A 27,907-nucleotide genomic window follows, 5' to 3' on the forward strand; every position below is an offset into this window, starting at 1 on the left:
GGGCGGGCGGGGCGGGGCCGGGGCGGGGCCTGCCGGGGGCGGGGCGGGGCGGGCCCGGCGGTGCCGCACTGTGCGCGGCCGCCGCTCGCTTTTGTTGTAAAGGGGACGGCGCCGCGCGGGCACGGGCGGCCGCGGCTCTGACAGGCGCGGAGCCGCAGCGGGCAGCGGGCGCCGGCAGCGCATGTAGCGCGGCGGAGGGGAGCGCGGAGCACGGCGGCGCGGCCGAGCGCGGCGCCGCGTTGCGGCGGAGCGCCGCCATGGAAGTCAGCGCGGGTAAGCGGGGCGCCGCGGGCCGGCGGGGGGCGCGGGGGGCGCGGCGGTCCCGGGCGCGGCCCCGACCCCCGGCCCCGCGGGCGGGCGGACGGCCGCGCGCCGCCTCACATGGCCCCGCCGGCCGGGCCATGTGCGCGCTGTGTTTACGTTCCGCGCGGCGTGCGCGCCCATTGGCCGTGCGAGGCGGTGACGCGCGCATTGCATAATAGCGGCGGGCGGCGGCGCGGGGCGGCGGGCGGCTCGGACACGTGAGGCGGGCGGGAGGGAGGCCGCTGTTTGGGTGACCTACATTCGGGGCGGCGGCGGGGCGCGGGGGGACACGTGGGGCTGCGGCGCCCCCGGCCCCGCCCCGGCTCGGGGTGAGGAGAGGAGAGCGGCGGGGGGGCCGCACGCGCGCGGCCGTGTGCGCGGCGGGGCGGCCCGCGCGCCCCTCACGTGGCCCGGCCCGGTGCCGGCGCGCGGGGGAGGCGTTGTGTAACGGCCGCGCCGCGCGGGGCCGCCGTCCCGCGGCCGTGCCCGGCTCTAACGGGGCCGCGCGTGGCGGGGCGCGAGCCGGGCCGGGGCCGCGGATCCGCGTCCGGAGCGAAGCGCGGGCGCCGCGGGGCTGCCGCGGCTCGTGGCGACCGTTGGAATTCGGTGCGCGCCCCGTAGCGCCGCTCTCGGGGTCCCGCCTGCCGAGCGGGGCCGTGGGGTGCTGGTTGGGGCCCCCTGCTGAGCGCTGGCACGGCGCTGCAGGACACGCTTTACTTTCAGGCCAAGCGCGCCCCGACGGGCTGCGGGTCCCCTCCTGTAGGCGGGCGGCGTGCGTGCCTGCGGGGCTGGCTGCCCTGAGGCTCACGGCGTGCGCAGCTGCGGGGTGGCCGTGCTGTCGGTGAGGGGACGGCCGTGCTGTCGGTGTGGGACAGCTTCTCTGGGAGTCAGGCAGAAATGGGGTGCGTGGGGAGGTGCAGCTCCTGGAATAGCACGGATGTGGGGGGTTTCAGCTGTCCTTCACAGAAGTGGGAAATCCCAGTCTTGTGGGAACAACCTGGCTCCTTGGAGCTCCTCAGGCTTCTGAAAAAGAAGGGATAAGGAGGAGCCCATCATCGGTGTGCTCCTTCAGTGCCTTCCTGTGACATCCCGCAGGGGAAGAGTGTCTCTTTCTGTGACCCAGGGTTTGGTGGCACTGAGCTCGTTGCAGAGAGGCATTGCTTCCTGCAGGAGATAAGGCTGGCGCCTGGCTCTGCCTGCCTGCACCCGCGTGCCCCTGGCACCTCCTGCCCCGTGGCACTGTGAGCCTGAGCCTGGCTGCCTGCTGCCCTGCGTGGGATGCTTCCAGCACACCTGCCTGGGGATGGCTGCAGTGCTGAGGAGTTTGAGGAGCAGTGGGTGCGGTTGTCCGGTCGCTGCCTGGGTTGACCCCTGCTCACCAAGTGACACATGGGCTGTGAGGCCTTTGGTAGGGAGAGTGAATGTTTGAGGGGGAACAGGCTGGTAAGACTGGCATCGGAATGCTAAGAGGGCTATTGGAACCCTTTATTGCTTTTATCAACTATAACTCAACATTTCTCACCGCGAGCACCAGCTCATCCCTGGGATCCCAGGGTTGTATAACAGCGCAGCAGCTTTGGGCTGTGGGGAGGGCGGCTGGTGGAGGGGGTGATGCACAGACCCCGTACCATCTCTGTCACTTGGTCAGGGGCTCCGCTGCCACAGATGTCTCTTTCCTTCAAAGAAAGTCAGTGCGTGGTCATTGCTGCAGTTCTCCATTCTTCCTGGTGTGTGGCACTCCTTGCTCCAGTGTGATGAGTTTTCTCTGCAGAGCAATGCTTGTATGGAACCAAGGAGATAGAATCAAGGAATTGTTTGAGTTGGAAGGGACCTTTAAAAGTCATCTACTCCAACTCCCCTGCAGTGTCTACAGCTAGATAGGTTGCTCAGAGCCTGGTCCAGCCTGACCTTGCTGGCTGTCATTTGTTTAAACAATTGCTTGGCTTTTGCTGCTGAACTTCTGTGTGTGAAACATCAAATGCTTTTGTACTGACTTTTGAAACAGTGAGTCTTAGTGACAAACTCAGGTGAAGTGAAAACAATTTCTCTTCTTAACGAGCAAGAAAAAGGAGCAGAACTGCTTCCATGTCTGCCTGAGGACAAAAAGCTGTTTCATCCTCAAGTGTCAGTCTGCAAGCAGTCCCTGTCCTCCTGTGCCCTGCACAGAGCAAGCAGCTGGAGTTTCTTTGCTGCTAGAGGTGCTGCAAGAGCTTGCAGTAGGACGCATGGCATTAAATAGGCTAACCAGGCTGCAGTGCTGTTTCTTTCCTTTGCCTGCTTCTTCCCTTCTGCATCGTGAGCACCTCCCAGCCCTTCCTTTCTGTGCCTCCGGCTTGCAGCCTGCGTGCTCTGCCCTATTTCTGTCCCTAACCTAGCCTGTTTGCTTTCTGATCTGCAGTGCTGTAAGATCGTGCCTTTTCCCCAGCCTCCACGTGCGCTCCAGACAAGGTCTGCTCATAGGGCGCCCGGGGAACCCCCCTCCCTGGGCCTCGTGCCCCGTCCCCGTTGCCTGTCCTGCCCGCACGCAGCTCGCTGCTCCGCCTGTCGCTTTATCTAATCTCAAACCAAGGGTGGCTGCTGCAGCGGGGAGGCGGATGGGTCAGATCTGGAGGTCAGTCGCTGCACACGGATGGGGAGGAAGGAGCACGAGGGAGCGCTGGAAAGGAGTGCGTCCAGGAACACGTGACAGCTGGGTCTGGCGGTGCTGGGTCATGGCGTGGCTCACATGGCCGTGGTGCATGTCTGCTTGTTATGTCACTACATGCCGCCTTTTTTTCTTGCCTTAGGGGGTGTGATAGCTTACATCAGCTCTTCGAGCTCAGCATCTAGCCCAGCCTCATGTCACAGCGAGAGCTCAGACAGCGGTTTCCAGTCATCCTCTTCGCCTGTACCATCTTCTCCGAACAGCTCCTCCTCGGAAAGCAGCTGCAATGGTCGGAGCAGCGAGGGCTCCGATGGGGCACCAAAGAGTGACCGGCTAGAGGAGGCTGTTAAACCCAGCCAGTCGGGTGTTGCTGGCTTGACAAAAGGCCATAACGGAGTCACAAGTATGTCTGGTGCCTGTTTGTGAAACTACTGTTTTCCCCCCTTTACGTCCCTACGGTGTGGAACTGTACATTCTATATGCATTACAAGCAGGTCCTCTCTGTGGCTTCCTCTGACAGCATGTAGCAAAACCTTCTCTATTTTTTTTTTAATTATTATTTTTGTGTGTTATATGTATGGTACGGTACTACCATACAAGTGCTAGTAAATGAGGGGGTCTCCTTGCTGCTGGATCAAACAGCCCGTAAATACAGTCCTGCTCCACTGCTGATTTTCGCCAATGAGAACTGATCTTAATAAAAATCAAACCCTCACTTAAAAAGATGTGGTGAGGTAATCTTGTGCAACCTTAAAGTCTTTTGAATACTGGAATGATGGTAATGATTGGAGGTTGCCTGAAGGAGTATTTATGGAGCTGTCTTGCAAATCTAGCTTCCTTTTTAATTTTTTATCTTTATACTCCCCCCTTTGCCCATTAACTTTCCATCCCCCTACATTTCTTTGAGGAACAAAATGAATGAATTACCAATGTTTGCTCATAAGCTTGAACTAAAGGATAGCCTTGCAAAATGTGTTTAGCAGTTTAGCTACCACTGTTTGCTTTATTTTCTCTGTTGATCAGAGAAGACCACAACAAGGAAATACATTTGATAGGTTTTGGAAGGACAGGACTCAGTATTTAATGAGTATTCCCACAAACACTCAGCTGGAGCTCAGGCTGGACTTGTGAAAGCTGGATTCTTTAGCTGGCTAAATTGTTTTATTGCTCTGAATTGATAGGAAACTATAACTAGTATACAACAGTTCTACCTTTAAAAACGTGTCAATTTTTTCCCCCTTTCTTCTCAGTGTTACTACACTAAGTTCTTATAAGAACCTTTACTTGCTCTTAAATGTACTAGCAACTGGGTTGTTGGTATAAGCAGAGGTTCCTGAAGATGAAACCTGCTGTAGACTGTAGGTGTATGGGTAGGTAATGGGTTTAGTTCAATGTTAGTTAGATAAAATATGGAAAATCTGTGGTTTGGTTCTTTTTCAGAACCTTATGAAAAAAAAATTCTCTTCACAAGTGAAACCCAGGTGTCAGAAATTTGCTTTTCTGATAGAACACGGTTCTGCTGGAGCAATTCCAACTGTGTCTGTTACTCAGTGTGAAGGTAACTTTGTGGTTATTGAAGTCATTGGTAAAACTCCCATCTGCTTTGGTAAAAACCATGTTAGGCCATTGCTAAGGATCTGCAAAAATTCTTTATTGATAAACGGAATTAAACTGAAGCAGAAACTTGGAAAGCCAACCCATAAATATGTGTACAGAGCTAAGAAGGTATTTTCAAATGGGAGCGTGTGAGAGAAGATGCCTGCTCTCAGTTGAGGAAACTGCAGCCATTATATGTGCTTCCTTGTCCTGATGGAAAGACAGATTGAGCCAAAGCTTCGGTGGCCTAGTTACCTAAATGATCCTTTTAAAATGCTAAGTGTAAGCAGACTCTTTTTCTACAAATGAGTACAGTGCTAACAGTGATTCAAAGTCCAGTGAATACACGCTTTCTCCCTGTTCTGTTGAGTGCTTCATGGTTGTTTGCTTTTTTTCTTCCCCCCCTTCCGGTACACTGGTACCTTCTGAACTGTTCAAGGTTTTCATACTTTCTTGCTTTCTGTTGGTCATTTTCTGTGTTGGTTTGTTTTTTTTTTTTTGGTATGTTCAACTGACCTGACATATTTTGCTGTTAGAGGTTTTTAAAAGCTGGAAGTGTGTTCCTGCAGTTGTCACTGACTTTCTGTATCCTTGAATTTTCTGTTCTGACTCTAGAATTCAATGGAATGGTTCTTCTTTGCAAGGTCTGTGGAGATGTTGCTTCAGGATTTCATTATGGTGTTCATGCCTGTGAGGGCTGCAAGGTGAGGTGCATTTCTTCTCGTCTTCCTGCTGATACAGTGCCCTCAAGGGCATTTCCTCAAGGTTCTTAAGGGGAGAGCAGTGATAATGCTGAAAATCATAAAATACTGCTGTGCTTCTCTGTTAAATCTGAGAAGTTTCAGGCAGTGGATGTGTTGTAGGAAAAGGCAAGCCACTCAGCAATTCACAGCATTTTCCAAGCTCTGCAGTACTTTGTGTTCTCAGCCTCTATCCAGTCTTGCCTGAACTGGAGTGTGTGGCAAAGAACAAGGACCATGTCATGCAAGACGTGACTATTAACTGCATGAGGAGATAGTGGGTATGTGAGTTATAACCTGGGATGACACAGAACAGCTTTGGAAAGGCGATTCTTTTACCACAGGAGTAAAGACCAAAACTGGATGCTTGTATACTCACGCATCAGTAGAGGTGCATTTTCTGATACTGTAACGCTGCAGATGTTCTGTTCCGTGATGGAGTTTATCAGTTTTGGGGTAGAAGCTGTAGAAGAATTACCTTTGAAAGTTGTATGGTGCAGTAAGATAGTCTCCATAGTCTGGAAATGGAACTGAAATTAAAAAAAAATGATTTTTGGCTTTCACCTTTGTGTTTGGTGTCGTAGGAGTTTGAGGGCACATCTCATAAACTGGCAGTACAATGATGAAAGTAAGGTATTTAGCTTTTAGGTGTTGACTATGCAGGGAGCAACTTAGCATCTCCTGTAGGTAGAAATCTTAACTATTTTACTTTATATGCAGATCACACGCTGAAGGGAAGTAAGTCATTAGGAATAGCAAGGTTCTTTTAAATTCACTTAGGGTTGCTGGCCTGAAGCAGCTGATGAGGTGAGGTGAAATTCATTGTGCTTACAGAGGGGTGTATCTTGGCAGAAGGATTTGACATACTCTGTAATAATAATTGTGGGGGTTTTGTTGCTTGTTTACAGGGTTTTTTCAGAAGAAGCATTCAGCAAAACATCCAGTATAAGAAGTGCTTGAAGAATAACAACTGCTCTATAATGAGAATGAATAGAAACAGATGCCAGCAGTGTCGTTTCAAAAAATGTCTGTCTGTTGGAATGTCAAGAGATGGTATGTTCCTGAACTGTGCATCGGTCCTCTGCGAGTGAATATGCTGCCCACCACAAAACTCATTGCTAAAAGTCTTAATGACAGAAATGCAGCTGATCATATTATCAGGGACAGATTCCCTATCAAAGTGCACTTAGATCAGCTTGCCATCCTGCCCCGTATGTTTCCTGACCTGGTAATGTAACACCGGCCAAAGAACCATCCTCCCTTCCCTGGGGGTTGACAGAGTGAGGTGTACTGCAGTGGTCTGTTAGGGATGCAGACATAACAGGAATCTTGATCTTGTTTTACTGAGGCAGTATTTTAACCTGTATCCTTCCTGAATCCTGGCAAGATTCTTTGCTGGCGTTGTTTTTTTCAGCAGGGAATTCTGCCTGGGCAGGATGTTTTTTTCTTTTTTTAACTAAATGGGACAGCTTTTTAGTACGAGTTGGATCAGACCCATTGTAGTTCAGGTAGTTGGGGTAGCCTTAGGGTAACCATTATGGAGCTGAAGGAGTTAGTTTTGGGTGCACAGATCAAGCATATATCTGTGTTATTCTTTTTATTTTTCTTGAGGGGGTAGGGAGGAAGGGATAATGCTGTGCTGAGTGTCTGGTCACCTTGCTGACTATCTACTCCTCCTGACCTATTTTTTGGTGAGTGTAGTTTGTCAGTCTGCTACAACTTAATGATATAAAACAGAACTCTGCCTTCTGTGTCACTTTTTGGTTTAGTCTGGATTTTTATTTCACAAGCACTAGGAATCTTGGACTGTTAATAATTTAGTGGGTGGAGTGTTTAAAACTTATTTTAAATAATTGTTCTGAGTTCTTGTCGTGCATAGGAGTTATTTCATCCCCTAGGCGCCTGTTTGCACACAAGGTTGCACCTGCTTTAATGAAAGGGGTTTAGTTACATTAACGATGGACTACTGCATCAATGTAATTGCATCAGTCAAAACTGGTTATAAGTCCTTGTAAGGCTGTGGTTAGATAGGATGGTAAAGGCAGTTGTAGGTTCCCCAGGACAGGGTCAAATGTGCTGCAGCCACAGTGATGCCCATCCCCTTGCCAGCAGAACATGTCCTTGTCAAGGCAAAGTTATCAGGAAAGTTTGCCCAGGTAAGCTTAATTCAGCATTGATTCTCTTCATTGTTTTTGTAAGTTGGATAACTAGACCATAAGGAATTGTCTTGTAGGACCTATTTTCAAATACCATATGAATTGTGCTTAAGTTGAGCTGATTGTCAGCACACAAAATTGTACTCATTTAATCGATCCAGTCTTAAAGCCTGCCATTTAATTAACTAACACAACTGTGTGTAGTCCTTAGGCTTGTAGCAAAAGGGGAAAAGGCTTGACAGACTGTGCTTTGTAACTGCTTTCTTTTTGAATGTAAACAGCAGCATATAATTCATATCTTATGCCTATCCTATGCCCAGGGGCTCTTTGACTTCAGTGGTAATACTCCTTTTGTAGCATTAGTGAGATCAGTAAAAGCCCTTAAAGCAAGGTTATTGGTTGGCATCTGTGTTTTGTGTATGTGCGTGCTTTGTTTTCCATTTTGGTTTGATGGTGGTGCCTGTTCTAACACTTTCAGGATTGACTTTAACTTTTTGTTTCTCCTCCTTGGTAGCTGTTCGATTTGGCCGCATTCCTAAACGTGAAAAACAGAGGATGCTGATTGAAATGCAGAGTGCCATGAAAACCATGATGAACAGTCAGTTCAGCAGTCACTTACCCAATGAAGCGTTAGCCGAACATCAAGATCAAGCACCTCAAGAAGACCTTTCCTCTAAACCCAAACAAGAGCGGGAAACCCTCAAAAGCCCTTCTCCTCCTAGCTCTGACATGGCTAAGGAAGAGGTGATTGGTATGGTCACTAGGGTCCACAAAGATACTTTCATGTACAACCAAGAACAGTCTCAAAACCCAGCAGAGATGATGCAGCCCCAAAGTGGGGAGAGGGTGTCGAAGAACACTGAACAATATATGTTGAGCAGCGAGCACTGTGTTAGTGGGCTCAGCGGCCCTCAGTACCCTGACAGTGAGCAGCACCTGGGCGGACAGTACAAAGGGAGAAGCACAATGCATTATCCAAGTGGGCATGCCATATGTTTCACAAATGGCCACTGCATGAACTTCACCAATGGTTACACTCAGCGTCTGTGCGATAGAATCCCAGAAGATGTCTTTTCTCCAAACAGAAACACCACTTATTCTTGCAACACTGGAGGAAGAATGCATCTGGTATATTGACATCATATTTCATTTGGTTGAAAGGCTTAGTAATGTTTGTTTGTTTTTTTTAAAAAACCTCAGATACTAATGCTTCAGAATAGATTCAGCTGTGGCCTTTTAGTCAGTGAAGCTGCACGCAGTTAATTGGCATCACTGCTGGAACTTGACATAATAGGTCATGCTATTGAACTTGTACTGTGATGAGGGAGAGCAATGGCTCCAGTTGTGTGCACGATTTAAAATCATACAAGTGATGGAGTTTCTTGGCTCAGTTTCTGGCCAGCTGAAAATAGACTAGTATCAAAGAGTACTGGTTGAAGAAAAGTCAAGTTTTTTTTCTAACTGCCTTGATTTTAAAAATGAAAATGGTTGTTATGAGTTTGTATGTTCCCTTCTTCTCTGAAACCTTTTGAAGACTTCATTTTAAAGGAATGTATGCAGTCAGATATGCTGTATTTTCTGTAAAGATGTTGCAAACAAACTTCTGGAGAGAAACATCAGGGCTAGGATTTGAAGTTAGTTAAGCTGCACACCTTGCTGTTGTGACCAAAAATCTCTTGGATAGGCTGTGTGTTATTTATTCATTATGGGAACGGGCTTATTCCGTTATAGGCCATGTAACATAGGAGTTCAGCGGGCACCCACAGACTAAGCATCTTTCTCCTTTGGAACATCTTCAAATCTGAACAGAGGTAGAAGGAAGATACACTGCTGAGGTACTTGAGAGAAGTTCAGGATCTTCATAGTACTTGCACAAGTGAGGCTCTGAATAGGCTTCTGGGTATCCTAGACAGCTTTGCTAGACCATCTTCTAATTCAGTTCTTAAGAAAAATCATTCCTATTTTCTTGCATTTTTTTTCCCGTTTCCTTTGCAAAAGTTCCTCTCATTTACATTGCACCTGCTGTTTCTCTGCCATTCAGGCAACTGGTTCTTTAAGTCTTTAAAATAGATTGTCCTTGTCTTTATCGTTGGAACTGTCAGGGAGGAGGGAACATCCTTGTGCTCATCCTGCATTGCTACTGAGAAGTGCAGACCCCTAGCCCTTCTGAAGTGGTTGAACTCAGTCTTTTTCTTCCTCCTAGTTTGTAGAGGTTGTTCACAGGTGCTTGCAGGCCTCTGGAAAAACCTCCGTGTTGTAAAGGTTGTTTGTTTTCAGGCAGGATTTCAGTGTTTCTCTGACTACTGCATATGTGGACCGTGCCATCTCTAGCAGGCTCTGACCTCTAATTGCAGAGCCCAGGCACTGCACCATGGCAAATAATAATAATTCCCAACCTTTCTTCCTTGCAGGGAAAGTATTTGGAGTCATTACGACAACATTCTTGGCACTCCTGAGAAGCAGAGGTTAAACCTGTCAGCGTGGGCAGGCAGGGAGTGGCTGTGCCTGCAGAGACCCAACCAGTCAGTTTGACCTGTGTATAGCAGCTGCAGGGAGGTTTAGCATAGTCTGCAATGAGGAAACAAAACCAAGTCAAACAGAGAACTGCACGCTCCCACTGCATCCCTGACATTAATGAGAGTTTTGTCAAAGTATTCAATGAGAGCAGGATTTGACCAAGATGAGTCAGTAGATGCAAGGGAGTTTAATTAGACTCTGAAACAGTACAGAGACGTGTTCAGGGGCATGGTGTTTTTTTGTTTTGGTTTCTTTGCTCGTTGACATTTCTAATGTGCACATATGTGTGCACACAAACAGAAAAGCACTGCTTATAGTTGTTCTTGAAAAGGGTTCTCTCAGAAGAGCTAGTGACTGCATAAGCAGCAAAACTTCTTCCATAGGAATGACTCTCAGGTAGATCTTTCTCAAGAGAACTTGGATATAGTAAGTGGGAGGAGGAAGCATCAGCTTCCCTTCAGGACCATTTGCATGAAGGTTAGGATGAACAGCTGTAGTGTGAGAAACCGAGGTGTTTTTTTGTTTATGATTTACCGTAGGGTGCTGAACCAGAGATTCCCAATCTTTAGAGAGCACTACATTTGTAACAACAACTGCATGAAGTTCAGCAGTGGTTTGTGTCAGCTTTGCTTCTGACTGTGCGCCTAGATCTTTTGTCAGAAGCATTTCCAGATGAAAAACAGTTTATTTTGATTCAGAATGATTTTCAGTTTATGAAACAGGTCTTCTTCCAGTCCAGAGGTAAAAGTTGGGTTTTGAGGGTTGTTCTCAGAAATGCAGCATTTTGAATTACAAGTGAACCAAGAAATCTGCAGCTTTCTTGATTGCCTTTTGGGGAGAGTGAAAGGTGGGAGCTTTCTGCATGTTGAATGCCCAGTTAGTAACTGGAACTTGGTGGGGAGAAAGTACAGAAAGATCTATCTTCACTTTGGTTTTCCTTTTCTGATATCATGTATACCCAGTGCCCTGTTGAGTATGTTCTTGTAGCAGATCTTAGGATGTCAGAACCGAAGAACTGCTGGACAGATTCAAGATGCCTTGCAAGCAGCAAAAGTCTGAGGAATTACAATTTCATTGTTTTATCTTTGCTTTGATGATATGATGTAGGGTTACATATACCATTTAGTATGCTTTTGAAGAATACTTAAAGGAATTCTTGTCGTCAGTGACAGGTGAAGTCAGGATTAAAAGCTTTAAACATTGCTACAAGATGTACGTTTTGTAAAGCAGCAATGAAAATTTCTCAGAGCATCTCTTCACAGAGGGAGTTTTCTGGAAGTCAGCTTTGATGAATGTGTTGATCTCATTAGATGTGTTCAGACTTCCTACAAAACGTTAATATACGTTTATTTAAAAGAGAGCATTTTGTCATCAACTGGAACACAAGTTCCAGCTCAAGTTCCTTGGTCTTTCTTCAGTGGTACAAGTAAAAGCAAACATGAAGGACAGGGAGGTTATTCTGGTAAGGAAGGTGTAAGCCTGTGACTCAGAAAACCATAGCTCAGTTCCTTGCTCTGTTGTTGACATCTTGGTCACTGTGACTGAATCACTTGAAGTGCCAGCAAAACAAGAAAGACCTACGAGAATGAACGTAGTAGCAATTGTGAGATTACAGGTGATTTTTGAAATCATGATGAATTGCAAGATTATATTGATAATACAAGTAAGAGAAATCCAGATATCAGCTGTGAGTGAGATCAGGAAGAATAACACAACTTTGGTTCTCTCCAATCTTTCACTGTAAACTGTGTTTAGAAACACTCTGCTAAGGAGTTCCAAAGTTTGTGTCTTTTAGGGGGGATTGGATGGTTGTTTTTGTTTGATTGCCTTTTTTTTTCTTTTAAAGGAGAGGGGAAAACATTGCATAGGGAGTTTACTAAAGAATACTGTTTTTTTTTTTTTTAATATCTGTGAATGATTGCAAAGCTTTCTTGGAGGATAAGTCTGCTTCTTTCAACAGGTTTTCAATATTTGGAATGATATCTTTATGAGTTGTTCTCTCTGTGTTTTGTAAACCTCAGGTCTGCCCAATGAGTAAGACCCCCCACGTGGACCCGAACAAGTCTGGCCATGAAGTCTGGGAAGAGTTTTCCCTGAGCTTTACTCCTGCAGTGAAAGAAGTGGTGGAGTTTGCCAAGCGCATCCCAGGGTTCCGAGATCTCTCACAACATGACCAGGTTAACCTTCTCAAGGCCGGGACCTTTGAGGTGAGACCACTGTGTATTGCAGACTTGACAAGCTGTCATTTTGACCTCCTTAAGAAAAAATAAATAGAACTGTTGTATCAGGTAACACTTTTTTTTTTTGTAAATGGATGCTAACTCTGAGTTTTACTTAAGCTGATTGTGTCCAGTGCTGTCCAGTTAAATAATGGTGAGCTGTCCTTGTTCCAGCTAGCTCAGAAGTACTCAGTCCTTCTATCATTCATCCTTCCCTGGGTGTTAATAAACAGTTAATGAGGAGCTTCTTTGTTTTGTGTAGCAGTAGTTACTTTAATAGCTACCTTTGCTTAGCCTGGAGAGAACCAGACTGCATCTGGAAGGGTGGATAGTTTAGAAAGCCATCTATTGTCTTAGCAGTTCTATACAGAAATATTTTTAACAGTCTGCATATCCTTCATTCTTCTGCTGTGTTCCATGCCAGTGCCAGGGCATCCATCTTGATCACAAGTCTTTGGCAATTGGGGATCACTGAAGCTTCCATCATTCTCCAAGGCGCTAACACTGACAACTGTCTGCAGCCAATAGCTGCTGCAGTTCTGCAGATACCATGCACTAGCTGCAGCCTGACTTATTGTAGGCTTCAATCCTACCCGGTCCTCGTGCTTAATTTCACGCACTTGCAGTCATTACATATATGTGAATTAGTGGTGTTAAACTGGAAATGATGCCAGAGGGCTTGGTGCTGTTTTATAATTGGTGACCTTCATGAAGGGAACCGTTACTTAGGGTCTTAGTTGCTGTTCCAGACTCTACTATTTGACAGAGTTCACATTTTATAAGTATGTAAATGTCAAGTTTTGTCACAGAGGGTCACCAAGATAAGTCTCAAGTATTTGATGTTACTGTGCTTTTCTGAATGAGTCAGATTTGGTGATGCTTTTGCTCTCATTTACTTGATTTATTCTTTCAAAGAGGGATACTGGATTTTGCATTTACCTGAACCAAAGAAGTTTTTAATTTTTAATGCGTTGGATCTCTTACACATCCTAGTCCTAAAATGGATAATTGTTGGGTAGGAAGGCACAAGGTACACTGGAAATTTTGGTGCCTGAAGTCAGTTTCTCTTTTTATTCCATCTAGCTGTAATGTTTTTTTTTTGCTGTTGGACTCATCATTCACTTTTTAATATTAATCTAAAACTCTTCTGTAGCTAGGAGCAGAGTTTTTACTACTTCAGCCTCAGCTGTGCTGTTAACATAACACAGAAATGTTGGTTCCTTCCTCTGCAAAGTGGGATACTGTCCAGTGCCTTCAAAGAAGGGTGGAAAATCAGGCTTGAACTGTTCATATAACTTAAAGCCAAACTCTAATATTTTGCAAGTAAAATGTTTTGTCTTGGCAGTTCATCTCAGGCTCTTCTAAACCTTTATTCGTATGCCTTTTTGCCTGTTTCAAGAACTGCTGATAAAAAGGTTTTTATATCCGGGGGAATGAATTCACTCATTTATAAGAAACAGTAATTATTTCTGTTAGTGAACTGGTACCTGGAGTTAAAAGCTATGTGGCATTTTCAGCAAGAGAAAAAAAATCGAAAAGAAAACATTGCAGAGCAATGAAAAAACAGGATTAATGAAACTCTTTCAGTAGAGACAAAAGCATCTTCAAAGCCTGGTGTCTACAAGGTCATTTCTGTCTTCTGGGTAACTAAACTAGGATATCCTTGTATCTGCATGTTAATAGAAAAGCCTGAGTAAAACTACGGCCGCCAAGCCTATTTTGGCTTCCCCGGGCACTAGTGTGTGGCTGTCTTGGCACTGTGCTTAACAGCAGCTCGTATTCGAGGAATGCTTCATCATTTGAAGATGAGAAGGTGCATGGAAACAATGTGGGTGCAGAAGCAACGTAGCTATATATGTATTCACACACATGTAGCTAAAAGTCTGCCTTAGAGCTGGGAGTACTGTGGAGCTTAGTATATCGTAGCGGTATTTGCTTGGCTTTGTGTGGGAGTTTAGGAGAGTAGCAGTGAGCCTAAAGTGAAGACCTCAGCTGAACTTGAACTGGCACTCCCTTGCCCCAAATGTAATTAATGCTAGAGGTAATGAGCCCCTTGGATCCATTGGGCTAGTAGCTCAGTTGATATACAGACTCACTAACTTGGCAATTTGGCTGCAGGTGGTAGGGAAGTGAGAAAGTGCTCGACTGTGTGGAGGTTTTTATGTGCTTACGTTGCTACGATTAGGTGATAGGATTGATCAGGTATGTCCTCGGCATGTACAAGTTGGAGTCTGGCTTGAGATGGAACAGGAAGAATTAATCATGTGCTATACTGTATTCTAAACTATTCTTCCTTGAGTTAGAATTGCATCATTGAAATTTCTTTGAGAGGGCTTTGGCCTATTATAAATCACACAGCTTTATGGGCTTCAGTTTTAAAGACTAGTGTTAAGACCAGTTGCTCATTATTTGGAGTTAGTGATTCATGTTTCTAAAGCCCTTTTCCTTAAGAGGAATAGCGTTTTGAACTGGAAAGCTGAATATACATGGGTTCCTGCTAATGCATGAGTTCAGCTTTGTCTGTCTGCACTTTCAGTCTCCTTCTGTTGTATTTTGAGGACTTCTTATAGAGCCTAGGTTTCTGCTCCCTGTAGTAAATACCATCAAAAGACGTACAGCTTAGGTGACTAAGGTGAATAATATATAGTGCTCACCTGTCCATCAAGATTGCTGCATGTCATTTGGCTGTTTAAATTTAGCAGCAGGTCATGTAATGTGCATGAATGATGTGTGAATTCTCAAATTTCTTTTTTTCTGAACCCTCCTGTTTTTTAAGCTTGTCAAAGGCACTAGTGTTTGCTCTAAACCCAGTTCTTCTCATTTGTAGTAAGCATCATTTAAATTAATGCAGTTATTTAGTGTAAGTGAGAAAAGATGGCATGCCAAGAGGGTACAGCAAATCTGAAGTTTCAACCAGTGTGAGTTGGTTCACTTTCTCCAAATAAGAAGGCTGTTGTGTGCAACTTAAACCTTGAAAATGTAAATGAGGTTGTTGAACACGAGCAAATGAAACTTTACAAGCCATTCCACAGGGAAACATTTCACAATACGGCTGAGAAAACCACAAGAGAAATTTCAGCCCAGAGGGGTAAGTTCAGCATATGTCAACTGCTCCAGCCCAGGTGCTTGTACCAAAGGAGTATTTCGAGCTGCAGCTACAGACCAGGTGCTGTTTCAAGCCCTGCTTTCTTAGCCTTATGAGGGCTGTACATGTGGCTCCTTTCTACCAGAGCTCATTAACATTCCTGTGGAAACAGTGATGCAGCATGGTACGGTACTTTCCTAAAGAATGCCTAGTGGGCCAGATCACCAGGTGGTGTAAATCAGCATTGTTTCAATGGAGCTGCTCCAGTTTACACCAAGCAAGAATCTGGTTCAATACCTTTACTTTGCTGCTCATTAAGTGTGGCCAAGAAAACAGTTCTAATGCTCTGTATGCCTTTGGCTGTTCAGCTGCTTGAGCAAATTGTCCCAGTGGCATATTTATGAATGGCATTGTCTTTGTGGCTGAAGATGTCTAATGCTTAAATTTTTATTTCCCTCTCTTTCGTGTTCTATAGCCCCTTCCCTGTCTTTGCTCCCTGTTTTTTTTTTTTGCTTGTTTCTCTAATACAACTGGGGCAGAGCTTGCACTGTTTTCTGCAGCTTGATGGCTTGTTGAGAGTTTCTATTCTACAGAATGCTTGTACAGCGATCAATAAGAATGAGAGTTTGAATTATGTTAAATTGCTTAATTTTATCTTTCTCTAGAAATCCACTTAAATTTCTCTGCTTTTTATTTTTTCTTCCATCAGGTTTTAATGGTACGGTTTGCATCTTTGTTTGATGCAAGGGAGCGTACTGTCACCTTCCTTAGTGGAAAGAAGTACAGTGTGGATGACTTGCATTCAATGGGAGCTGGTGATCTACTCAATTCCATGTTTGAATTTAGTGAGAAACTAAATGCCCTGCAACTTAGTGATGAGGAGATGAGTTTATTTACAGCGGTTGTCCTGGTATCTGCTGGTAAGGAGAGAAAATTAATTTACATCTTTGCTAAATTTTTAATATGATTCTCTACCAAAAGACTTCTGTAAATGGTATATCTGTAAATGGCATATCTTATTTTGATTATAAGCCTGGTTCAGTAGACACTACTAGACTAGCAGCCTACAATTTGCTTTTCTACACATCTGTTACATCTAACACTGTCTTCTGGAAAAACGTGGCAAAAGGCTTATGCTTTTCTCATGGTTTCTGTAGAATTAAAAAATACATTTCATAGCTGCCCAATGACTATTTAGAAGCTCCTTGTCTGACTCATCTAAGTTTCACACGGCACCATCAATGAAATCAGTCCTGACTTGGACAGCCTAAGTCTTGGGATAAAGCAGTATTTTTACTTCCAAGTACGGTCATTGAAGTCTACTGCATATCTTACTTAAGTCTAAATCCAAGAGTTTGATCTCTGCCTATGTCAGCATAAAGCCCTATTAATGTGCATCGTGACTTCTTAGAGCTAATGGTCTGCCAATCCACTAACATCTCCACCGGCCTCATGTCTTCTTTCTGTCCCTGGATAGACGGAACACCCTGGTCCAGATTCAAAGGATTAAGCACCTACTTCTGCAGTATTATCTAAAGCCTCACATTAGGCACATTAGCTCTGCGTATGATGCCTGGAGTACAAGACACAGAATCCGTGCTTGCTGGATAAGGAGCTCTCTAGGGGTAGCTAGCAGGAATGCTGGCAGTGCCCATTTCTTACACAAAAAGCCAATGTCTGGGACCTATTCACCTCCTGAGCAAGTGGTCTTCAACATGAGCGCTTTAGACCTGTGTCTCTGTTATCAGGGAGGGACACCACAGGCTCAAGCGTGGTGCGTAGGCACACAAGATCTCTGTAAACAGGGTGGGACAGTTCAGTCTAGTAGTTTTATACATGGCCTAACTGAAATTTGACAGCAAAGGATGAAATGCAGCTGTGGCCTCTTCAGTTTGTATGCAGCGGTGATGAGCAGTGGGTGGTAGGGAATCTGCAAGCTTCAAAGCCAGAAGGAAGGGCGGTGTGAAGGAAGTGTGGCACTGTAGTCTGTTAGTAAAAATGTTCAGGTAGCAGAGAGAAACTGGGATTTCAGTTGCTTTTCCAGACTCTGCTTTACTCTTTTTTAATCTTTCCAAAAATAAATTGACAAGAACTGAAGACAAGCTTCAAAACAAGGAGTGAGAACTAGGCCGCCTCCCTCCTTGTGCAATGTCATAACTAGGCCACAGCTGTTCTTCCTGTTGTTCAGCTGCAGGGCTCTAGAATATCATAAGCTCTGGACTGTCTGTCTTGAATATGATTGGCTCTATCTGCTCTGTTAGACTCTGTGCTAAAAGCACACTTCTCTGCCTTTCTCCAGCCCTTTAAACCCTGCTTCATCCTCTTCCTGGCTCCCAGTAGAGCTTAGCTTAGAGGCAGTACCTAGCAAGAACAGTTCTAATTTCTATTAGAAATTAGTTCTACTTTTGCTGCAGAGACTAGCTTCAGAGCAGGTAAGACTGCACTGGGCAAGGGATCTGGAGTGGAAAAAGGCCAAAAAAAAAAAGCTCTTTTTAAGGCTTTTTTGAAGCCAGCAACAGTGCTGTGCTTGTGCTGGGGGGCTGGCAGCTTGTGGGCGGGCTGCTGAGCGAGCAGGGGTGGAGCTGGCACATCAGCGGCACAGTTTAAACACCCTACAACGTGTCATCACCTGCCCTTGACCTTGGCACCTGGTGATAAGCTTTAAATAGCCTCAGGGAGGAAGCTAGGTTCTGCCCACAGAGCATACCAGGTGAGTAACCGTTGTCGCTGCCCACTGGGAACAGGGAGGTTCAGTAAGTGAGCACAGCCCACACTGCCCATACGGTGCTGCAGCTGTGGGTGTGAGAGGTGGGTCAAGTGGTGAGGAGTGTAAGTGTTGGCCCTCTTTGCTCAGGAGACTGGCTTTCCTCTGGGCAGTCTCTGAGACCGCTGGCCTAAACATGGTCTCCACCAGACAGCGGGCTTATTCCAAGAAGACCATGGCAACCCAGATGGAGGGCCTGCCCAGAAATGTGGCTGTTCAGGTCTCTGGCTGCTGGGAGTGCCTGAGCCTGCTGCTGCCCGGGGAGGGTGGCAGGGATTCCACTTGTGTGAGGTGTAAGCAAGTGGATGAGCTGCTCAGCCTGGTAGTGGAGCTCAAGGAGGAGGTGGAAAGACTTAAGGCCATCAGGGAGTGTGAGCGAGAGACTGACTGGTGGAGTGACCCACTGGCGTGCCAAAGGGAAGGGTGCCAACCTCCAGAAAAGTGGTTGACCCCCCTGCCTTGTCACAGTTGGACAGACCTGACAGATGAGGAGGGTTGGAAGAGAGTCCTAGCTCAGCATCACGGGAGCCCCCCCCCCCCCCCCCCCCACTTGCCTACCCTGCTTCCTCAGCTCCCACTAAGCAACAGGTTTGAGATGCTGGAAATTGAAGGGGAAGCGATGGAGGATCTGCCTAGGAGGGAGCCTAAGGCGAGGCAGTCACTCTCATGCCTTGAGACTGCTTCTATCAGGAAAGAAAGAAAGGCAGTCGTGGTGGGTGACTCCCTTCTCAGAGGAATGGAGGGCCCCATATGCAGACTGGACCTGAGCTGTTGGGAAGTGTGCTGCCTTCCTGGGGCCGGGGTCAGGGACATAACTAGAAAACTCCTAAAGCTGGTTAGGTCCACTGATTACTTTCCGTTACTTGTAGTTCAGGTGGGCAGTGATGAAATAGTTTGTAGGCTTATCTGAGCTATGAAGAGACTTTCAGGGGTTTAGGGCGTTTAGTTCACAGAGTGGGAATGCAAAAGTGATCTTTTGTTCTATACCTTCAGGGGCAGTGAGGGACATGGACTGGGCTTGGAAAGCACAAGTAATGAATAATTGGCACAGATGCTGGTGTCGAGGCAGAAGTTTTAGATTCTTTGATCATGGGGCAATTTACTCAGCCCCTGGCTTGTTGTCCATGAATGGTACCCACCTATCTCAAAGGGGGAATGCTATTACAGGAGCTAGCAGGGCTTATCAAAAGAGCTTTAAACAAGCTACAGCGGGGAAAGGGGACAAAACAGGGCTCACCAGAGATGAGCCTAGGGGAACAATGCTTGAGCTGGGGGTGAGGCAGATGATTCAGCTGCAGTGCATCTACACCAATGCATGCAGCATGGGCAATAAGCAGGAGGAGCTGGAAGCAATTGTGCATCAGGCTAACTATGACATAGTTGCTATTACCAAAACATGGTGGGGCCACTCCCATGGCTAGAGTGCTGTGATGGATGGCTACAAGCTCTTCAGAAGGGATAGACAAGGAAGGAAGGGTGGTGGTGTGGCTCTTTAATATAAAGAGTGTTTTGATGTTGAAGAGCTTGGGGTTGGGAATGATGAAGTTGAGTGTCTATGGATAAGGACCGGGGGGAAAGCCTGTAGGGGTAACATCTTGGTGGGGGTCTGTTATAGACCGCCTAATCAGGATGAAGAGAAGGACAGCGCATTCTGTGAACAGCTTGCGGAAGTCGCACAATTGCCAGCACTTGTTCTTGTGGAGGACTTCAACTTCCCTGATATATGTTGGAAATATAATACAGCACAGAGGAGGCAGTCCAGGAGATTTCTAGAGTGTGTGGAAGATCAGTTGTGTAAGGAAGCTATATGAGAGCCTGCGATGGATGGTGCCCTGCTGGACCTGCTCTTCACTAATAGAGAAGGACTGGTGGGAGGTGTGAAGGCTGGGGACTATCTTGGGCAGAGCGACCATGAAATTGTAGAATTCTCTATTCTTGAAGATGTCAGAAGGGTGACTAGCAAAACTGCTGTCTTGAACTTCCAGAGGGCAGACTTTGACCTGCTCAGGACACTTGTTGCAGGGGTCCCTTGGGAGTTGCTCCTTAAGGGTAAAATGGTCCAGGAAGCTTGGACGCTCCTCAAGATGGAAATCTTAAAGACACAAGAACAGTCTGTTCCTGAATGCCATAGGGCAACCCGTAGGGGAAGAAGACCGGTGTGGATGAACCGTGAACTATTGTTGAGATGCTGGAAGAAAAAGAGAGTCTATGTGAAGAAGGGACAGGCTACTTGGGGAGATTACAAGAAAGTTGCTAAGGTATGCAGGGAAGAAGTTAGGAAGGCAAAAGCCCAACTTGAACTCAGATTGGCCACTGCAGTAAAAGAGAGTAAGAAATCTTTTTACAAATGTATCAGTGGTAAGAGAAGAACCAAGGAGAATTTCTGTCCTTTGCTTTATGCAGTGGGAAATGTGACCAGTGAGGATAAGGAGAAGGCTGAGGTCCTCAATGCCTTCTTTACATCTGCCTTTAGTAGTCAGATCAGTTATCCTCGAGCACTTTACTCCCTGGTCTGGAAGTCTGGGATGCTACGCAGAATACACCTGTGGTGATTCAGGTGGAGACAGAGAGCTTCTCCTCCATCTGGACTGTCATAAGTCGATGGGACTGGACAGGCTCTGCCCTAGGGTGCTGAGGGAGCTGGTGGGGGTGATTGCCAAGCTGCTCTCAGCCATCTACCAGAGCTCCTGGTTATCTGGAGAGGTCCCAGAGGATTGGAGGCTTGCCAATGTGACTCTCATCTACAAGAAGGGCCGTAAGGAGGATCCGGGGAACTACAGGCCTGTCAGCCTCACCTTGGTACCAGGGAAAGTTATGGAGCAAATAATCTTGGGTGAGATCACATGGCATGTGCGTGGCATCCCAGCCAGCACAGGTTCATGAAAGGCAGGTTGTGCTTGACCAACCTCATCTCCTTCTACGACTGGGTGATCAGACTGGTAGACAATGAAAAGGCTGTTGATGTAGTCTACCTAGACTTCAGCAAAGCCTTTGATATAGTCTCACAGTATTCTGATGAAACTGGCTGCCCATGGCCTGGACAGGTATACTCTTCTTTCGGTAAGGAACTGGCTAGATGGCTGTGCCCAACGGGTAGTAGTTAATAGAGTTAAGTCCAGCTGGCAACCCCTTACAAGTGGTGTCCCTCCGGGGGTCAGTACTGGGTCTCATCTTGTTTAGTATCTTTACTGATGACCTAGATGAGGGGATTGAGTATAGCCTCAGTACATTTGGGTAGGTAGCGTGGATCTGCCTGAGGGTAGGAAGGCCCTTCAGAAGGATCTAGATAAGCTGGATCACTGGGCTGAGGTGAATGGGATGAGGTTCAACAAGGCCAAGTGTCAGGTCCTGCACTTTGGCTGCAATAACCCCATGTAGCGCTATGTGCTTGGGGCTGAGTGGCAGGATGACTGTGAAGAGGAAAGGGACCAGGGTTTGTTGGTTGATGTTTGGCTGGACATGAGCCAACAGTGTGCCCAGGTGGCCAAGAGGGCCAATGGCATCCTGGCCTGCATTAGAAATAGTGTGGCCAGCAGGAGCAGGGAGGTAATCATCCCCCTGTACTCAGCACTGGTGATGCCGCACCTTGAGTATTGTGTTCAGGTTTGGGCCCCTCAATACAAGAAAGACATTGAGGCCCTGAAATGTGTCCAGAGAAGGGCAGCGAAACTGGTGAGGGGTCTGGAGCGCAAGTCTTATGAGGAACAGCTGAGAGAGCTGGGATTGTTTAGTCTGGAGAAGAGAAGGCTCGAGGATATCTCATTGTACTCTACAACTTCCTGAAGGGAGGTTGTGATGAGGAGGGGTTTGGTCTCTTCTCCCAGGCGACAAACAGGACCCAAGGAAATGGCCACAAGTTGCGCCAGAGGAGGTTTAGACATAAGGAAAAACTTTTTCTCTCAGTGGTCGGGCACTGGAATGGCCTGCCCAGGGATGTGGTGGAGTTGCCATCCCTGGCAGTGTTCAAGAGGTGTCTGGATGAGGAGCTACAAGATGTAGTTTAGTGGCTTGTGGTAGCAAGGGTAATGGGAGGATGGTTGGACTAGATGGTCTTGTAGGTCCTAAGATTCTAAGCAGGTTCAATACAGTGATAGAGCTGTGGAGCAAGACGTAAAGATGAGGTGTTTCAGCTCCTCATAGCTGCTGAGGATTTTAAAGACTCTGGCTTTGGACATTTGTGCTACCTATCTTAGCTTCTCTTGGACTTGATCTGGAGTCTTATCAGCACCTCTCTGACTCCTTCACAAAACAGTTATGGAGTTTTTATAAAGTACAGCTTTAATGATCTTTAATATTTGAGCCCAAACCTGGCATGTTTCAGGTTCAGTAGTTACCTTGACTGTCACTGCCAGTTCAGAACATGCAAGGAATGCAGTGATTTTCTGACATTACAGTGTAGCTTGCAATAAAACCAAAATGGTTGTAATCATGATTTGGACAAATAAGTGAGCAAGCTTCGTAGGTCAGCAGATGCTGAAGAAGTGCCCTGTGACAGAGCTCATAGAAAAGGAAGGACATTGTGGCATTTCTGGGGAAGATACCTGCCAGCAGTAGAAGGGGCTGAAAGATTGTGGGCATCTGCTGATTAAGAGAATATTTAAAAACAGATCCTGTGCATCTTAGCCCTCAAGCAAAAGCATGGAGTCATTTGTCATAACGTGGAGGAGGAGCTCAATTACAGACGGAAAGAGAGATGAAGTACATTAGAGAGAATAACATGGAGATGCAAGCAAAGGTGAAAAGAGCTGTAGCTGGAAGAAGAACAGAAAGTAGAAGAGTAAGGCTATTGAGATTTCTTCATCTAAGAATGAAAGTTACAAAGAAGATGAAAAGGAGGCTAGTAGTCAAGATGCACATCATTTCCAGAAGCAGACAGGAGTTGAATTGATTGTTGAATGCTGTTAAAGTGATCCAATCTAAAATATTGTACTGCATGACTTAAAGTATCTTTGAAAAAGACTTAACTTTGCTTATAAAAATATCACTGGGGAGAAAAAAAATACTCATAAGCCTATAAACAGTGCTAGCAGGGAGAATGTTTGTCAGAAGTATCTCTATGTGGCGCTGGATGAATGAATACTTTGCCTCTGGCTTCAGTTAGCTGGAATTGTTGAAGATGGAAGGGAAATAGCATGATGGATCATTGGTACTGAAGAAAGAGGAAGCAAAGCTGAAAGAATGTGGTTTGTGTAGATCTAGTGACCAGATAATCTTTCAACTGAGGGTGATGAAAAGGAAATACACACCCTCTATTATTCTTTTATTTGGGTAGTACTGAGGAAAAACTTCATCTGATCACAACCAGAAGTGGACTAAAGATTGGGAAGAAAGACGTGAGTTAATTGAGCAGAGGGGTCTACAGCAAGTGACCCAGGAGAGGCTGGGCTGCCTTTTCTTTCCCACTGAGGTGAGGAAGCTGTCCTTGCACAGACACACGTGTCTTGAGAAAAGTCACCTGGTGATCTTTGTTCAGATGTTGTCATCCCTGCTCAGGATAGAGCAAAGCCTGAGGTTTTGCAGAAGTGGTCAAGTGGAGTAGTTTGCTTAACAAAGGCAGAGAGGCTTCTTTTGGCTTGATATTCTCATGCATTCTCTCTTGAAGAGCAGCCATCAAACCTAATGGACAGTTCTTATAGAAGAATGGAATGGATGTTTATAATCATGTTTTGATACTAATCAGGGTTCATAATTCTTAAAACAAAAGGTTCTGGAACAATCTTGCTACAGGAAAAAAGAAGACAAGTTAACTGCTTTAAGATGGATCCTTAAGTGGGTTGTATAAAACTGTTTGCTGAAACGTTAGGGAACAGCACTGAATAGTCAAGGAGGACTTTGTAGACTCTCCACCTGAGAAGTCCAATCAGATTGACACTGACAGCATAAGGATGGCATTCCCACTCTGACTGTGTGATCTGACTCGGTTCTCCTTCAGAAAGCTGATGTAATACTGCATCCCAGTTCTGTGTCCCAGTGTTGAACTACATGTATGCATCGAAGCACACTTCTAGTCACATCTGTCACTTATGTATTTGCCCTGCTAATTTTACATGGGGTTTAAGAACAGCTGGCTACAGCTTAGAAAAAAACCACAAACTACTGTGCGTGATTAGAAGGTGAGGTATTTAGCTTAAAATTTATCCTTTTAAGCTACTGCTTAAACTTCACAAGCTTATACTAAAATATTGCTTTCTTGAAAGAGATGCTTTAGGTGCAAGGTGAGAACAGTATGTTAAAATGCAATATTTTTCTTGATGTTAAAATTCTTCCTCTTCAATTAGAATTTTTTGGGTGCGTTACGTTTCATTGTACTTGCTTGTGGAATGCTGTCAGAGATGGTGCTCGGTCACGTCAAGGCATATACCTTCTTCACTCCTTGGAGTCCCATTGTGTAAAAACAAGCGTGACTTGTCCTGAGTGGGATTTCCTTATCCAGACATGAGTCTCAAGTTTAGAGTTCTGTGTCCAGCCTTGAGAAGCACTTGAAATGTCTACTTCCAAGTGTCCTGTGTCCCTTCTTTGTGCTGAAAGTTGTGATTCAGCAAAACGTTGAAGTACGTGCTTCAGTCTGTCCTCTTCTGGAAATATGGGTAAATGAATAGAAAAGGTGACTGAATATGCCAGTTCAGCATGAGCTTAATACTTTGCGAAGCTGATACTAAATAATGTTTAAAAAGATTTCTGGTATTTGAGTTTGAAACTTCTGGTGTAAATACGTAATTTTTCTGTTCTTAATGGGTTGATTCTTAAAGTGGCTTTGTATTGCAAATTACATCTGTTCAGTTTTTTTGTCTCTTCTTTTTTCTTCTTTCTCTCTTGTCCACCCTCTCTTCTTTAGATCGCTCTGGAATAGAAAATGTCAATTCTGTGGAGGCACTTCAGGAGACGCTAATCCGTGCATTAAGGACCTTAATCATGAAAAATCACCCAAACGAAGCCTCTATTTTCACAAAACTTCTTTTGAAGTTACCTGACTTGCGTTCCTTAAACAACATGCACTCTGAAGAACTCTTGGCCTTCAAAGTTCACCCATAGGCCTTTAGGTTTCATTTGTACCTGGACTTGCCTCGTGTTAAACTGTTTCGTGCTAAAATATGTATTTATATAGTTGTACCACTTGCTGGAGAGAGTTCACAGACTGTGAGCAACTGATAGCTGTTCCATAACCATGCAATAATGCTTCAGCAGGTGCTTTCAGCTAACATCAGTGCAGCATTCAGAGTCCTCCAAGACATCCAGATCCAGCTGTGCTGCACTTTTATAGAAGAGGTTGCAATGAGCCTGAGTAAATATGGACTGTTCTTTCACTTAGAAAAAGAACCACCACTGCCCTCTCATGTAAACTGAATGCAGAATAGCTACATGTGTACATATGGAATGTGGAATGGGGGGAACAATCCTGTGTTAATAGGAAAATCAAAGAGCTGATTTAATTGGTCTTTCCCTTATCTAATATATGTATGTCTGTGTCTCTTGATAATTCACTCATGGTTTCACTGTTGTTATTCCATTAAACCTGATGGAATGATTTCAGCCCACACCAACTCTTCACTGAGCGTGTTCATGCCATGTGTATATAATATAAATAGCGAAGTAATGGGTGTTTATGACTATAAAGTACAGAGTTGTGTGTATATATGTGTATGTATATAAATAGTTCTATACATAAAGTATACATATAATTTCTTCACAATATTTTAAACTGTGAAGGAATTTAAACTTACAAAAGAAGGTGATCTACGGAAAGAACCAAATAGATGCACTTTGCATTTTGCTGAACTAATAATCTGAGCATTTCTAATTTTTAGAAAACATCAAATTTGCATTAATAAGCTGTGTTTGTTAATTTGAAAAAATAAATACATAGAGTGGCACCAAAGGGGCAGAGTCAGATTCAACTTCTGGAATGGCTTCTAGAGAACCTTCAATGGAGACGGCTGTTCATGGCACTACTGAGGTTGATTGGCCATGGCCACTGAGGTTCGTACACTGTTAGTGTTTAAAGAAGCACCAGATGCTCTTCAAAAACTTCAGCACAGCAAGAAAGAAACTAACAGATGAATAATAGCATTTGAGGAAAAAAAATATGTTCTAATGCTTACCCATAGTTGCATTTGGGTGTGTGTGTGTGTGTGTGTTCTGTGACCATTTATTTCTTACCATGTGTCATTTTGTTGCTTCATCGCTAAATGAGAATTTAATATAGGAATGGGAGATTCCTTGTGTCTCTTCACAATCCAGGCTTTGTGGTTCCCATGCCTGTTCTTCTGGAGCTCTCCACTTCTACGTGTGTGTATGTGCAAGGAAGGTGCACTGAGTGGTCTGGATATTTTTCTTACAAAAAAAAAAGAAAAACAAAAACAAACAAAAAAAAACCCCACAAACGAGACTTTTTGTTCATGCCAGTAGCAAATTGCAGAGCAGATCCTTGAGATTCTGCTGGTTTTTTTTTTTTCCATCTAAAAAGCAGTTGTCTGTGGGTTTTCGCCATTTGTAGCAGGACCTGATGCCAGAAAAGAGATTTTTAAGGAAGTCAAAGCATCTGTGTGAAGTAGTTGTGTTTGTTTTGCTAACACGGGAAGAAGATGCTCTGTTACCCTTGTGTTTAGTTAGCTTACCTGAGAGATAAGCCTTCTTGGGGCTAAACTAAACCATACTAAATGTCTGGTGATGTTTAGATGTGTGCGGTAGCGCAGACCATAAGCCAGGAAGCCCTCTGACTGCAGGAGTCCTGCTGGCTGTGCAGGAGCAGCTCTCAGCAGCAGTGAGTGACGGGAACCCTTGCTCCTGCAGCAGGGTTGGAGCAGCTGCAGGCTTCCCTCCATCTCCCCAGGAGCATCGGGAGCAGCTCAACCCCCTGCTCTTGGTTGGTCATCTTCAGACTGGGATTTCCACTCAGAAGTCGGTAAGCATTCTTCCTAGAGAGTGGGGAGCAGGTGGGGACAGGTGCTGAGTGGGAGGGAACGGAGGGAAGCCAGCTTCAGCCTTGGCTGAATCAGAGGAGCGCATCCCCTCCCCTCCTCAGCTGCTGCAGGGAGTGTTGCCCTGCTTCACGCTGCCTGAACCACTGGATAATAGCCCCCTAATACCTGTAGATTGCTATCCGAATACACTATCGGGGCATATTGTCCTAATTTCTGTTAACAGTCTGCATCCTACCAGTATTACTCGTATGAGAGCTTCACTGAGTTACGCATCGAACCATTCAGACTTTAGAAAGGACACAGTCACATCTTTTATCATCTAGGAGCTGGAATGACTTTGTAGGCCCATTTCAAATGCAGAAAGTAAAGTTAACTCTTGGTTGTTTGGGGAGGGAAGGAGGCTTCTCACAGAGGTTGCCACCCTACAACTGTGTTCTGTTTAGTTTTGTTTTCTTTTCTTAAAACTGTATTATTAAGCCTTTAGGAATGTATAACCAGGACTGAGTGATTACCGCTTATTAAATTTTTAGTTAGAATGGCCATGTATGCCTATAGATAGATAATTGAACCTGTACAACTTCATTTGAAATAAATCTTCCTGTACATAATGGAAAAACTCATATAACAGAAAGAAGCCCCAAACAGATTGACTGAATGCAAAAGCTGATAGAAGTACTGTTCAAAAGTGACCTGCGTACTGCAAACCCTAGCTGGACTCTTAGAAGCAAATCAGAACTCCTCGTATTAGCCATGTATTGTGAGCTCTTCTTTTCCTGTGTCACTGGTTATACACTTGTTAAACGCTGAGATAATAGACTTCATGGCAGGCATTTGAGTACTGTAGATTGGGTCATTGCTGAAAGATTAATGTACTGTATGACTTAAATGAAATTTTTATTCTTGATTTTATTCTTGATTTTGTTCTCGTTTTAAAAGATTAAATATGGGCATTATGTCAGCAA

At 45.3% G+C, this 27,907-nt stretch overlaps 1 protein-coding gene across 3 annotated transcripts; it reads left to right on the plus strand.

The window, feature by feature from the left end:
• The first annotated feature begins 67 nt into the window (after positions 1–67).
• On the plus strand, positions 68–27,907 carry NR1D2 (nuclear receptor subfamily 1 group D member 2). Of its 3 annotated transcripts, none has more exons than XM_015281306.4 (8): positions 68–273; positions 3,090–3,350; positions 5,159–5,247; positions 6,192–6,336; positions 7,954–8,567; positions 11,978–12,163; positions 15,970–16,180; positions 24,860–27,907. In XM_015281306.4, exons 1-8 carry the CDS (start codon positions 258–260, stop codon positions 25,054–25,056), a joined length of 1,719 nt encoding a protein of 572 aa, XP_015136792.1. In that variant the 5' UTR covers positions 68–257; the 3' UTR covers positions 25,057–27,907. The 3 variants fall into 3 exon arrangements, with proteins under 3 accessions (XP_015136792.1, NP_990536.2, XP_040532337.1); XM_040676403.2 differs by lacking the exon at positions 68–273 and adding an exon at positions 4,388–4,505 and having other exon boundaries at positions 3,089–3,350; NM_205205.3 differs by lacking the exon at positions 68–273 and having other exon boundaries at positions 2,873–3,350.

The sequence above is a fragment of the Gallus gallus genome, chromosome 2, assembly GCF_016699485.2.
Source record: "Gallus gallus isolate bGalGal1 chromosome 2, bGalGal1.mat.broiler.GRCg7b, whole genome shotgun sequence".
NCBI classification, from domain to species: domain Eukaryota; kingdom Metazoa; phylum Chordata; class Aves; order Galliformes; family Phasianidae; genus Gallus; species Gallus gallus.